Source organism: Salmo trutta, chromosome 12 (assembly GCF_901001165.1).
Source record: "Salmo trutta chromosome 12, fSalTru1.1, whole genome shotgun sequence".
NCBI classification, from domain to species: Eukaryota; Metazoa; Chordata; class Actinopteri; order Salmoniformes; family Salmonidae; genus Salmo; species Salmo trutta.
In genome coordinates this window covers 38811029-38824696 of record NC_042968.1, presented here as the reverse complement: position 1 = coordinate 38824696, position 13668 = coordinate 38811029, and the positions used below count along the sequence as shown (strand labels likewise).

The 13668-nt window shown below is 42.6% G+C and overlaps 1 protein-coding gene across 1 annotated transcript in view; it reads left to right on the top strand.

Moving 5' to 3' along the window:
* The window catches only part of LOC115202536 (A disintegrin and metalloproteinase with thrombospondin motifs 7), a 172442-nt gene that overhangs the window by 85245 nt on the left and 73529 nt on the right, over positions 1–13668 (top strand). The window contains exons 14-15 of the mRNA XM_029766660.1: positions 2708–2828; positions 4329–4573. Of these exons, the coding sequence (XP_029622520.1) occupies positions 2708–2828; positions 4329–4573 (366 nt within the window). The remainder of the gene's footprint in view (positions 1–2707; positions 2829–4328; positions 4574–13668) is intronic.

Here is a 13668-nt window from a genome sequence, read left to right as displayed (position 1 = left end):
TTTTTAAGCTCCCCTTGTTGACGCGCTTCTCCTGGTCTCAACATTGTGTTCAGGGATGTCATTTGAAATGCACTTTGTTTAGTCAGGCTGCTGCTTGTTTTCTCGGCAGAATCATGTTGAACGTTTTTACATTCTGAATGAAAATGAGTGTGCTGTTCGAGTAAGTCATTATCTCGCATAATACAGTCTTACTGTTGTCCAATATCTTCATCCAAAATGTCACACTGTGCTGTAAGGTCTGATTGGACCAAGAGAATAATGATACACTTTACCCGGGATGCATCGTTTGATGAATTGATGTACTGTAGTGGGGACACATTTTGTTGTCGTGACCCCAGTTGAGCCATTCTGTTTAAAAGTTGGCTTTGTTTAATTGGTTTTGGCTGAAAGCAGTTAAATATTTAGACTGTTTATAAGCCAGTCAAATATTAATGTTAGAATCTATGATTTTAGCCTTTTATCTTGTTGTTTCATTTACATCTTCAAACAAGACCAACAGTGTGACCCTGGTCTTTGGTTTCCATGGTTTCCACTCATGTCCAAGACATGGGTCGTGTTCCCCTGCTCAGACGTTGCATACATCAACCAATGATTGCGTGCCATGTCAACGACTGTGCCGTTGGACACCAGATTGCTTTAACATGTGATGTGGTTAACTGATACGTAAAATACCTATCCAGGCATCGTAAGACCTGGCAGGCATCAGCAACACCTGAGCAGAGGAACGTGCTCATTATCTAAGGACTGGAAGATGAGGGATTTAGAGTTCACAATGCCACTGAGGTTAAAGGGAAGGATCACCTCAGGTTAAAGGGATAGTTTCATTTGTGAATCATCACTCCAGAGGGATAGTTCACACTAAAACAAAGTTTGTCCGATGTTTTCATACAGCACAAACTCATCTGAAGTTTAGCTCTGTTCCACACCATCTGTTGTAAAGATCTGGCTAGGCTATATGCAACAGGATAAATCAGCAGGGCTCAGTTTCACCGAAGCTACTGAAACAATGAGCAATTGCACATTCGTCAAACTCATTCCACAGAGGGCCGAGTATCTGCGGACTTTCGCTCCTCCCTTGTACTTTATTGATGAGTTAAGGTCACTGATTAGTAAAGAACTCCCCTCAGCTGTTTGTCTAGTTCCTAATTGAAAGGGAAAACCAAAAACCTGCAGACACTAGGCCCTCCATGGAATGAGTTTGACACCCCTGAGCTATTGGAACCTCTATGTTTCACAGTATACACAGTGGAGGCTGCTGAGGGGAGGAAGGCTCATAATAACGTCTGGAACGGAGAAAATGGAATGGCATCAAACACATGGAAACCATGCGTTTGGTGGATTTCATACCATTCCACCAATTCTGCTCCAGCCATTACCACGAGCCTGTCCTCCCCCAATTAAGGTACCACTAACCTCCTATGATACACAACAAATGACACGTAGATCACGTTTGAGCTATGGAAATGTTTGTCAAACATTGTTTTTAAGGTGAACTATTCCTCTGTTGACAAATGCTCATTCCTGAGTCCTGTCACTCTACAGGAGATCATAGAGCCTTGTGCTCAAAAGTTTCCCTCACTTTTCATTTTTACGTGTCAGACAGGTGACATTAGTTTTCTGCATCACCTCAGACAACAATCATTTTTCATGATCTCCATTTTTTTATTTTGACCACATTCTTTCCACACAACGTTATTATAGTACATACTATGCTTATTTTTGGAAAATACACGTTAATATTTGACTTGCAAGGTGGACGTATTGATGGATAAAGTCATTATCTCCCAAAATAGTCTCACTCTTGTCCAATATCTTCATCCAAACTTTCAGACTGTGCTCTACGCTCTGACTGGACGTAGAAAACGAATTTGGATGACTTCATTGGGCGAGGATCACATTTTGTTGTCGTGACCCCAGTTGAGACGTTCTTTTTAAATGCTGGCTTTGTTTAATTGGTTTTGGCTGAAAGCAGTTAAATATTTAGTCTGTTTATAAACCAGTCAAATATTGATGTTAGGATCCAACTGAGAATTTGAATATAGAACGTTTTTCTGATAAGTTTTCATTTTGTCCATATTCTTTCCAAATAACATAGGTATAGTAGATGGATAATTTGGTGACTAGATGTAGTGGGGACACATGTGGTTGTGATAACCCCAGTTATCAAATGCTAATTCCTGAGTCCTATCACGCTACAGGAGATTGTCCTGCCTTGTGCTCATTGCTTATTGCTACCTTAGCATTTTTTCTTTGTTTGTTGTTAATTTTCTGCATCACCTCAGACAACACTAATTTTTCATTATCTTAGGGACTTTACAGAGTAAATGGGGAGATGATTATCTAGCAGAACTGTGAATTTGAATATAGAAAGTTTCTCTTATAAATGTTCATTTTGTCCACATTATTTTCACAACATTATTATAGTACTCACTATGAGTATTTTAGAAAAAAAGACCAATTGTGAATATTTTGCTGCAAAGTGGACGTATTGATGGATACTTTTGTTTCAGTGCAAGCACATTATTTTGTCCTCAAACTATCTTAATGTGATTCCGTTGAACCCTGAAGATTGAACCCAAACACGTACTGATGTCCTAAAATGGACACCATACACTGTAATGCGTGGCATCCATTTTAGGTTATCCTTAATTCTCTGCGGAAGGCCTGTATGAATCGGCAGGTTCTTGCTTTGTTTTGATCTTTTCAGAATGTGGGGTGTGACTATGAGATTGACTCCAACGCGGTGGAGGATCGCTGTGGGGTTTGCCATGGCAACGGGTCTACTTGTGAGACTGTGAAGAAGACCTTTAAGGAGAGCGAAGGGCTTGGTATGCTACTCTATACACTTAAAGTGGCCCTCCAGTCTCCTTTTTCACCTCCTTTAACTCCTGATTTACTTAACAAAAGCCACATCCCAATAGGTGGTCAAGGTTCTGTATGCCGTGACATAGCACATTTTACCCTTTGGTGTTTACTTTACTGTATTTATACTTGAGATACCACCTTTTCTACAGTGAAAGTATTTTAAAAAATCACTGGAGAACGTCTACTGATATACAGTGAGGGAAAAACGTATTTGATCCCGTGCTGATTTTGTACGTTTGCCCACTGACAAAGAAATGATCAGTCTATCATTTTAATGGTAGGTTTATTTGAACAGTGAGAGACAGAATAACAACAAAAGAATCCAGAAAAACGCATGTCAAAACTGTTATAAATTGATTTGCATTTTAATGAGGGAAATAAGTATTTGACCCCCTCTCAATCAGAAAGAATTCTGGCTCCCAGGTGTCTTTTATACAGGTAACGAGCTGAGATTAGGAGCGCACTCTTAAAGGGAGTGCTGCTAATCTCAGCTTGTTACCTGTATAAAAGAAACCTGTCCACAGAAGCAATCAATCAATCAGATTCCAAACTCTCCACCATGACCAAGACCAAAGACCAAGACCTTAATGTGCTTCAGAAGAAGCACATTAAGGTCCTGGAGTGGCCTAGCCAGTCTCCAGACCTTAATCCCATAGAAAATCTGTGGAGGGAGCTGAAGGTTTGAGTTGCCAAACGTCAACCTCGAAACCTTAATGACTTGGAGAAGATCTGCAAAGAGGAGTGGGACAAAATCCCTCCTGAGATGTGTGCAAACCTGGTGGCCAACTACAAGAAACGTCTGACCTCTGTGATTGCCAACAAGGGTTTTGCCACCAAGTACTAAGTCATGTTTTGCAGAAAATACTTATTTCCCTCATTAAAATGCAAATCAATTTATAACATTTTTGACATGTGTTTTTATGGATTTTTTGTTGTTATTCTTTCTCTCACTGTTCAAATAAACCTACCATTAAAATTATAGACTGATCATTTCTTTGTCAGTGGGCAAACGTACAAAATCAGCTCTCCTCACCCCAATCAAAACCTTAACCATTATGAGATAAACATCCAGACTGACTCTGGAACAGGTTTTAAAGTGATAGTGTTTTTAAAGTGATAGACAGTGTACTGTACACTGGGTATTGTTGTCAGCGTCCCATAGCTTGGTTTGAGCTGTCAGTTTGAATGTGAACTAGGTCATGTACTGCATCTCGAGTTTCTGTCTCATAATCAACCAAATGTTTGGTGGTACAGTATTATATTCCCATAGACTTCAAAGCACAAGTCTGACATCAGTCACTTTTTGTGGAGGCATTAAGAAGGTATCAAGCTGGGTGGATTACAAGACAATAAACTAGGTCAAATTGAAAAGGAGAAAAGTAAAGTTTCAGTAGAAGTGTACTGAGGGTAGTAGAGATGGAAGTTGAACAGCCCGTCTTGACTGGACCTTGTCTGTCTCCCAGGGTATGTGGACATTGGGCTGATTCCAGAGGGGGCTCGGGACATTCGCATCGAGGAGGTGGCTGAGGCTGGGAATTTCTTGGCTCTCCGGAGTGACGACCCCGGCAAGTACTTCCTGAATGGCGGTTGGACTATCCAATGGAATGGGGAATACAAGGCAGCGGGGACGGTGTTCACCTATGAGAGGACAGGCCAACTGGAGAACTTGACCTCCCCTGGACCAACCCTAGAGCCAGTGTGGATACAGGTTGGATCACATGCGCGTGCACCACACGCACACACACGCACACACACACACACAGCATGTGCCAAATACTCCGAATTGTCGTTTAACAGGCATTGCATGGTTTGTTTATCTAAAATACCTTCCACTTGAGAGATGTTATCCAGGAAAAGCAACACGTAAACAGACAAAATGTTCACTTACACTTATTTAATTTGTTTTATTCAACTTTAATCAAACCGGGACATCTCTTTTCAATTAAACTCTATTTTGCATGATCGGCTCTGTGGTTCTAGTTTCATGGAGATCTAAGACGTTGTTGGCTTTTGATTAGAAGTCATTATTTCCTAACAGGGTTTGGTTGTTCAGGCAGTGTAGGTGTTTACACTGAGCTACAGTAATTATTTCCTAACAGGGTTTGGTTGTTCAGGCAGTGTAGGTGTTTACACTGAGCTACAGTAATTATTTCCTAACAGGGTTTGGTTGTTCAGGCAGTGTAGGTGTTTACACTGAGCTACAGTAATTATTTCCTAACAGGGTTTGGTTGTTCAGGCAGTGTAGGTGTTTACACTGAGCAACAGTAATTATTCCCTAACAGGGTTTGGTTGTTCAGGCAGTGTAGGTGTTTACACTGAGCAACAGTAATGAAATAAATGTCTCTTATTTTAAAGGCTGTGTCATTTCAAAGACTTTAACCCTGCTGTGCCAACCTGTGCAAAACTAAGGGTACAGTTTCCAATAATTGTTTATTGTTGACCTTGAGAGAATCCACTTTGAATCTGTACAATTCTCATCCAGCAGGAATTCCTTTGTGTTACGGCTACAAAAGAGAAGGTTTTTTGGTCGAAGCCATTTCGTTTTGAACGGTGGTGCTGTAATCTATCCTCTCTGTCATTACAAATTCCTCCCATGTACAGTAAATGAATTCACAGCTACACCCGTACAAATGCATCACAACAACTGAACAACAATCTCAATGCCTGTTTTTACACTTTAAAGTAGCTGACAGCCCAGTGAAAATCTCACTATTAACTCCTATCTGTTAACTCATATCTACATAATGTTGTTGACTCGTCCTGTACTCTTATTTCTGGCAGAAGCATAAATTGGAGAAAAAAGCACTTTAAAAAAACCATCTCAAATAGACGGTTTCAAAAACGCTGGCTATTTCCTCATAGAACACGTTGTCATCTCCCTGAGGAGGATGAGCTTAGCCAATCAGCAGCCTAGAGGAGGATGAGCTAGACAATCAGTTTTCTACTTGCATTAATATTTTTAATGAGCGGTATACGCCCACACCATTCTGCTGTTGGGGTACGCCCACACCAGGCCAGGTGGTGGAGGCAGTACCAAGGGGCAGATAAAGGGCTTTGTCCCACTGTGGGGATCTGAATCCCCCCTAGCCTGGCATGGTGCCCACCGGGGTAGGGGTGGTAGGGGGACAGCTTCTGTCTGTCTGCTGGACCACAGACAGTGGACAGAGAGATGAGTACTGGCACTGATGTCATGTTGACCTCTCCTCTCACTGGCACTGCTGGAGTCTACTAATAGCCTCTCTCTCTCTCTCTCTCTCTCTCTCTCTCGCTCTCTTTCTCTGAGTTGATGCTTAACATTCTCTCCCTCTCTTTCTCCCTCACACCAAATGAGTGTTTGTGTGGTGGTTTCTCACTGTTTTTGTTATGAACTCTAATGAGACCACCTTGTGTGAGGTAAGTGCACCATGTGTGATGACTTGTAGTTGTTATGTTCTGCAGTAAGTGAAAACCTATAATCAACAAGTGAGAAATTATTGATCATGTGTACGTAACTGTATGAAGGTCACACGCAGCGCAGCACTGAAACAACTTAACAATCTTTAATGTTATTTCTGAACATTTAGCGATAGAATTCCCTTGCATCTCTATCTCTCTGTGAGGACACAATGGAAACAGATGATTTCCAAATAATTTAGCCTGTCACAAGGCCCCATGACTCTCTCAGCCAAAATGCTTTTGTTTTGGGACATGTGCCACTCAAATTCAATGTTCCTATCTCCGTCTCCAGAGGAAACATTTTGGAATGCCTTTCAGAGACAAATACTTTTCAAAACAAATATTTGCACCTTGTCCAAGTAAAACCCTGTGGAGAGAACAGCTGTTGAGCCGACTCCCCAGGTCCCAGCTTTACCTTTCCATTAGTGTCAACTGTGTCTGCTCACATTCTTTACCCATCTTGCACAAAGCTCATTCATCCCCTAAGTGTGTCAGCCTGTCCAAACACAGGATCAGGGAAGTGGCAGCTCGGTTGTTAAGTCCTCTCAAATGGACACTACAGTTCATTGTAACAAGCTTCCAGTGACACACAGAAAAGTCAATGACTTGAGGGAAGGGCGAAGGAGGTGTCAAAAAGAGTGCTCAAAGGGCAAACACGTAACCATGGTGTTTGGAATTAGACATTGTTTGCTGAGCGTTGATAGATATTGGAGATGAGGAGCGTTCCCTATGGAACTGGATTCCACAGCGTTCTTCAGGTGTTTGTCTCCAGGACCTCATGTTGGAGGTGGTGATGGAGGGTCTGGCGTGGATGGGCTTTGTATGTCCCATTTGACCACTTTACCCCATGTGTCTCACTTGAAGTGGCACTCAGCCTGTCATGTTTCAGGTATCACTAGGGAGGTAAGGTGTCTGGTAGATTGGACACATTTACCATGGGGTTTGGGGGCAACTGGAGAAATATTTTTATAAACCTTGGCAACACGTTGTACAGAGAAAACACATTTGCATTTCACTTAGACAAGGATGTTCATTAAATATTGAGCGATATCACAGTCAAGTGTAAACACTCTTTAAAATCAGATAAGATAATAATATCACACTCCACTTTCTGCCAGTCTTGCTTGTCTGAGCTTGATCTACTTACTGTACTAGCATAAGATGGAAGACAAATGAATTAGCTTTACAAACGTAGTCCATACGCCAAGTACCCACAAATTAATATCCATGACCTTTTGATGGTGAAAGACAATGTACTGGATTGAAAATGTGGCTGTGATTTATATTGGAATACATGCAACTCATGACTAATTGAGTATTCCTTTTGGCTTGTTGATAGCATATGCCTTAGTAACTGCTTACGGAATAATTTGTTATATCAGTGGGCTTTATATAGAATTGTCAGTGTATCAGTTTGTCCCATGAGAACCCGCTTTGATGTCAGTTTTGGGAAAAAGCTAAAGAAGATTTATATTGTTCAATCAAATATTGCTTTCTTGTTTCCCAGTTTGCCTGAAGTGAGCTTCAATCCTCTCACTAGAGCTGATTCTAATAACAATGATTTGAATCAGCACCAATACATTGACAGTAAAAACAAAGATGAATTGTGTGGAGCCATAACGTTTTGTTCTGTGCTGTCACTGTGAATGACAAATGACAGTTCTTTGGGAAAATCATTTGTCATAGGCAAGCGCATATCTTGACAGCCACTGTCTCAAATTCTGTTTAGTCTGCGTCGTGTAATTATTTATCCCACGTAGAAGAGATATCCTGGCCAGTGTTTCACTTCTAACTCTGTATAAAATTGTCAAACTAACTGTGACATGACTTGATAGTCAGGCATAACACTTTGTGCTTTGACTTTGTCATGTTTGCCCCATTCCAATATGATTCCTGAAGTCCACTTAGTTATTTCACCGTGATCCAATAACAGATTTCACAACCTAAACTAAAATCTAGACTGTGGAGATCTACATGTAGAGAGTTAGAGCATACAGAGTGCTACAGAGTTACCATGGTAACATCATTCATACACTGCAACATAATGCTGTGGGCTATTCTTTTTAATGCTGCGGTTGTCAATGCTTTCAATAGATTTGAATGATCCAATCAGACACGAGGCATCTGTTAAAGTGGAGACCAGAATTTAGGGTTTCATCTGGCCTGAAAACAAATGTGCTTGTTCCAGCTACTAACACGACAGTGACAGTGAAATTAGCAAAGATATTGTTGTTCTTTTTACACAAAAATAGCAACTTCTTGTACTCATTCTCTATTGTATTTCACATTGTACTCGAATGTCTTCCCAGAGACCCCAATGTTCAGCATTGTGTAATTGATCACCTATTTGTAATGTTAAACAAAGGCTTATTAGATTAGTTGCCAGGAGCCCTTCTCCATGGCAGGGGTCTCCAACAGGTCGATGGTGAGCTACCAGTAGCTCGCAGCCCACCTATGAGTAGCTTGCCGAACAATTCTGAAAGTACATGCAATTTTCATATCCAGCTACTGTACTGTTACAGGTTTTGATTTTTCCATTTATATTTTGAGGTAGCTCGTTAGCACTTAGGGTGCCCTGATTGGGGTCACCTCGTTAGTAAGTATGTGTTACACCTGTGCTGGTTTGTCCATCTTGTTAGTCGGAAGGTGTTTCACCTGTGCTAGCCCAGGTGACATTTAAGAGTGGCTGGCCCAGCGCTCCAGTGGAGCTTGAGAGATGTTGGGAGAGCTACATGTCACTTTAGCCTGAGGAACGATTTCGAGCTCAACCGATTTAAGTTTGAAAGAAGCCTGAGTGTTGTTTGTTTTGCTCCATATTCTTTTTTCTATTCTATTCTAAGTTGTTGTAGGTTTTTCTTTTAGTCTGAGGCAAACCTAGTGGGCATCCATGGTGGGTGTCTGTTAGTCTGAGGCAAACCTAGTGGGCATCCATGGTGGGTGTCTGTTAGTCTGAGGCAAACCTAGTGGGCATCCATGGTGGGTGTCTGTTAGTCTGAGGCAAACCTAGTGGGCATCCATGGTGGGTGTCTGTAAGTCTGAGGTTAACCTAGTGTGTGTCCATGGTGGGTGTCTTTTAGTCTGAGGCAAAACCTAGTGGGCGTCCATGGTGGGTCTCTTTTAGAACCGCTTACTAGTGGCTTTGCCAACTTTCAGTGGTCACCCACATGGGTGCCTTTCAGGACCCCTTACTAGCAGTGGTGTAAAGTACTTAAGTAAAAATACTTGAAAGTACTACTTAAGTAATTTTTTTGGAGTATCTGTATATTTTTGACATCTTTTACTTCACTACATTCCTTAAGAAAATGATGTACCTTTTTACTCCATACATTTTCCCTGACCTCCAAAAGTATTTGTTACATTTTGAATGCTTAGCAGGACAGGAAAATGGTTCAATTCACACACTCAAGAGAACATCCCTGGTCATCCCTACTGCCTCTTATCTGGTGGACTCACTAAACACAAATGCTTCATTTGTAAATAATGTCTGAGTGTTGAAATGTGCCCCACACTATCCGTAAATGTAAAAAAACAAGAAGACAATTGTGCCGTCTGGTTTGCTTTATATAAGGAATTTTAAATTATTTATACTTGTATGTTTACTTTTGTTACTTAAGTACATTTTAGCAATTATATTTACTTTTAATACTTAAGTATGTTTAAAACCAAATACTTTTAGACTTTTACTCAAGTAGTATTTTACTGGGTGACTTTCACTTTTACTTGAGTAACTTTCTATTAAGGTATCTTTACTTTTACTCAAGTATGACAATTGGGAATTTTTTCCACCACTGCCGAGTGTGCACCCACATGGGTGTCTTTTTTTATTATTGACTATTCAATCACTATTCTGAATGGCAGTGAAGGCAATTATTTATTTATTTTAATTTTATTTCACCTTTATTTAACCAGGTAGGCCAGTTGAGAACAGTTCTCATTTACAACTGCGACCTGGCCAAGATAAAGCAAAGCAGTGCGACACAAACAACAACACAGAGTTACACATGGAATAAACAAACACACAGTCAATAACACAATAGAAAAGTCTATATACAGTGTGTGCAAATGAGGTAAGATTAGTGAGGTAAGGCAATAAATAGGCCGTAGTGGCAAAGTAATTACAATTTAGCAATTAAACACTGGAGTGATAGATGTGCAAGTAGAGATACTGGGGTGCAAAGGAGAAAAAAGATATATAACAATATGGGGATGAGGTAGTTGGATGGGCTTAAAGTTAGTGAGGGAGATGTGAGTCTCCAGCTTTAGTTATTTTTGCAGTTCGTTCCAGTCATTGGCAGCAAAGAACTGGAAGGAAAGGCGGCCAAATGAGGAATTGGCTTTGGGGAGGACCAGTGAAATATACCTGCTGGAGTGCGTGCTACGGGTGCTGCTATGGTGACCAGTGAGCTGAGATAAGGCGGGGCTTTACCTAGCAAAGACTTATAGATGACCTGGAGCCAGTGGGTTTGGCGACGAATATGAAGCAAGGACCAGCCAATGAGAGCATACAGGTCGCAGTGGTGGGTAGTATATGGGGCGTTGGATGGCATTGTGATTGACTGCATCCAATTTGCTGAGTAGAGTGTTGGAGGCTATTTTGTAAATGACATCGCCGAAGTCAAGGATCAGTAGGATAGTCAGTTTTACGAGGGTATTTTTGGCAGCATGAGTGAAGGATGCTTTGTTGCGAAATAGGAAGCCGATTCTAGATTTAATTTTGGATTGGAGATGCTTAATGTGAGTCTGGAAGGAGAGTTTACAGTCTAACCAGACACCTAGGTATTTGTAGTCCACATATTCTAAGTCAGAACCATCCAGAGTAGTGATGCTGGACTGGCAGGCAGATGCGGGCAGCAATCGCTTGAAGAGCATGCATTTAGTTTTACTTGCATTTAAGAGCAGTTGGAGGCCACGGAAGGAGAGTTGTATGGCATTGAAGCTTGTAAGGTTAGTTAACACAGTGTCCAAAGAAGGGCCAGAAGTATACAGAATGGTGTCGTCTGCGTAGAGGTGGATCAGAGAATCACCATCAGCAAGAGCGACATCATGGATGTATACAGAGAAGAGTCAGCTTGAGAATTGAACCCTGTGGCACCCCCATAGAGACTGCCTGAGGAACGGACAACAGGCCCTCTGATTTGACACACTGAACTCTATCAGAGAAGTAGTTGGTGAACCAGGCGAGGCAGTCATTTGAGAAACCAAGGCTGTTGAGTCTGCCGATAAGGATGTGGTGATTGACAGAGTCGGATGCCTTAGAACCCCTTACTAGTGGCTTTGCCAACTTATAGTGGGCACAAACATGGGTGTCTTTCAGAACCTAAAGGCTACCTAAATTCTATCAGCATATTGATTGCAGCACCCGCTCGGGCAATACACTGAACCATTGCTACTCTGACTTCTGCGATGCATACAAGGCCCTCCCCCGCCATCCCTTCGGCAAATCCGACCACGACTCCATCTTGCTTCTACCGTCCTATAGGCAGAAACTCAAACAGGATGTACCCTTGACTAGAACCATTCAACACTGGTCTGACCAATCGGAATCCACGCTTCAAGATTGTTTTGATCACGCGGACTGGGAAATGTTCCAGGCAGCCTCAGAGAATGACATTGATCTATACGTTGACTCGGTGAGTGAGTTTATAAGGAAGTGCATTGGAGATTTTGTACCCACTGTGACTATCAAAACCTACCCTAACCAAAAACCATGGATGGATGGTGTCTTTCGCGCAAAACTGAAAGCGCGAACCCCTGCATTTAACCATGGAAAGAGGACTGGGAATATGGCCGAATATAAACAGTGTAGTTATTCCCTCCGCAAGGCAATCAAACAAGCGAAATGTCGGTATAGGGACAAAGTGAAGTCGCAATTCAATGGCTCAGACACGAGACATATGTGGCAGGGTCTACAGGCAATTACGGACATCAAAAGGAAAACCAGCCACGTCACGTACACCGACGTATTGCTTCCAGACAAACTAAACACCTTTTTTGCCTGCTTTGAGAATAATACAGTACCACCGACGCGGTCCGCTAACAAGGACTGCGGGCCCCCCCTCTCCTTCTCCGTGGCCGACATGAGTAAGACATTTAAACGTGTTAACCCTCGCAAGGCTGCTTGCCCAGAGGGCATCCCTAGCCACGTCCTCAGAGCATGTGCAGACGTGTGTTTACGGACATATTCAATCGCTCCCTATCCCAGTCTGCTGTTCCCACATGCTTCAAGATGGCAACAATTGCTCCCGTACCCAAGAATGCAAAGGTAACTGAACTAAATGACTATCACCCCGTAGCACTCAATTTTGTCATCATGAAGTGCTTTGAGAGACTAGTCAAGGATCATGTCACCTCCACCTTACCTGCCACCCTAGACCCAATTCAGTTTGCATACCGCCCTAACAGGTCCACAGACGATGCAATCACTATCACACTGCACACTGCCCTATCCCATCTGGACAAGAGGAATACCTATGTAAGAATGCTGTTCATTGACTATAGCTCAGCATTCAACACCATAGTACCCTCCAAGCTCCTCATTAAGCTGGAGGCCCTGGGTCTCAACCCTGCCCTGTGCAATTGGGTCCAGGTCTTTCAGACGGGCCGCCCCCAGGTGGTGAAGGTAGGAAACATCTCCACTTCGCTGACCCTCAACACTGGGGCCCCACAATTGTGCATGCTCAGCCCCCTCCTGTACTCTCTGTTCACCCATGACTGTGTGGCCATGCACGCCTCCAACTCAATCATCAAGTTGGCAGACAACACAACAGTAGTGGGCTTGATTACCAACAATGATGAGACAGCCTACAGGGAGGAGGTGAGTGCACAGGAAAACAACCTCTCACTCAACGTCAACAAAACAAAGGAGATGATCATGGACTTCAGGGGACAGCAGTGGAGAAGGTGGAACGTTTTAAGTTCCTGGGTGTACACATCACAGACAAACTGAAATGGTCCACCCACACAACCCTGACACACTTTTACAGATGCACAATTGAGAGCATCCTGTTGGGCTGTATCACCGCCTGGCTCGGCAACTGCACCGCCCACAACCGCAAGGCTCTCCAGAGGGTGGTGCGGTCTGCACAACGCATCACCGGGGGCAAACTACCTGCCCTCCAGGACACCTACAGCACCCGATATCACAGGAAGGCCAAAAAGATCATCAAGGACAACAACCACCCAAGCCATTGCCTGTCAATACTGCTACCATCCAGAAGGCAAGGTCATTACAGGTGCATCAAAGCTGGGACCTAGAGACTGGGGAAAAAAAGCTTCTATCTCAAGGCCGTCAGACTGCTAAACAGCAATAACTAACTCAGAGAGGCTGCTGCCTAAATAGACACTCAAATCATTGGCCACTTTAATAAA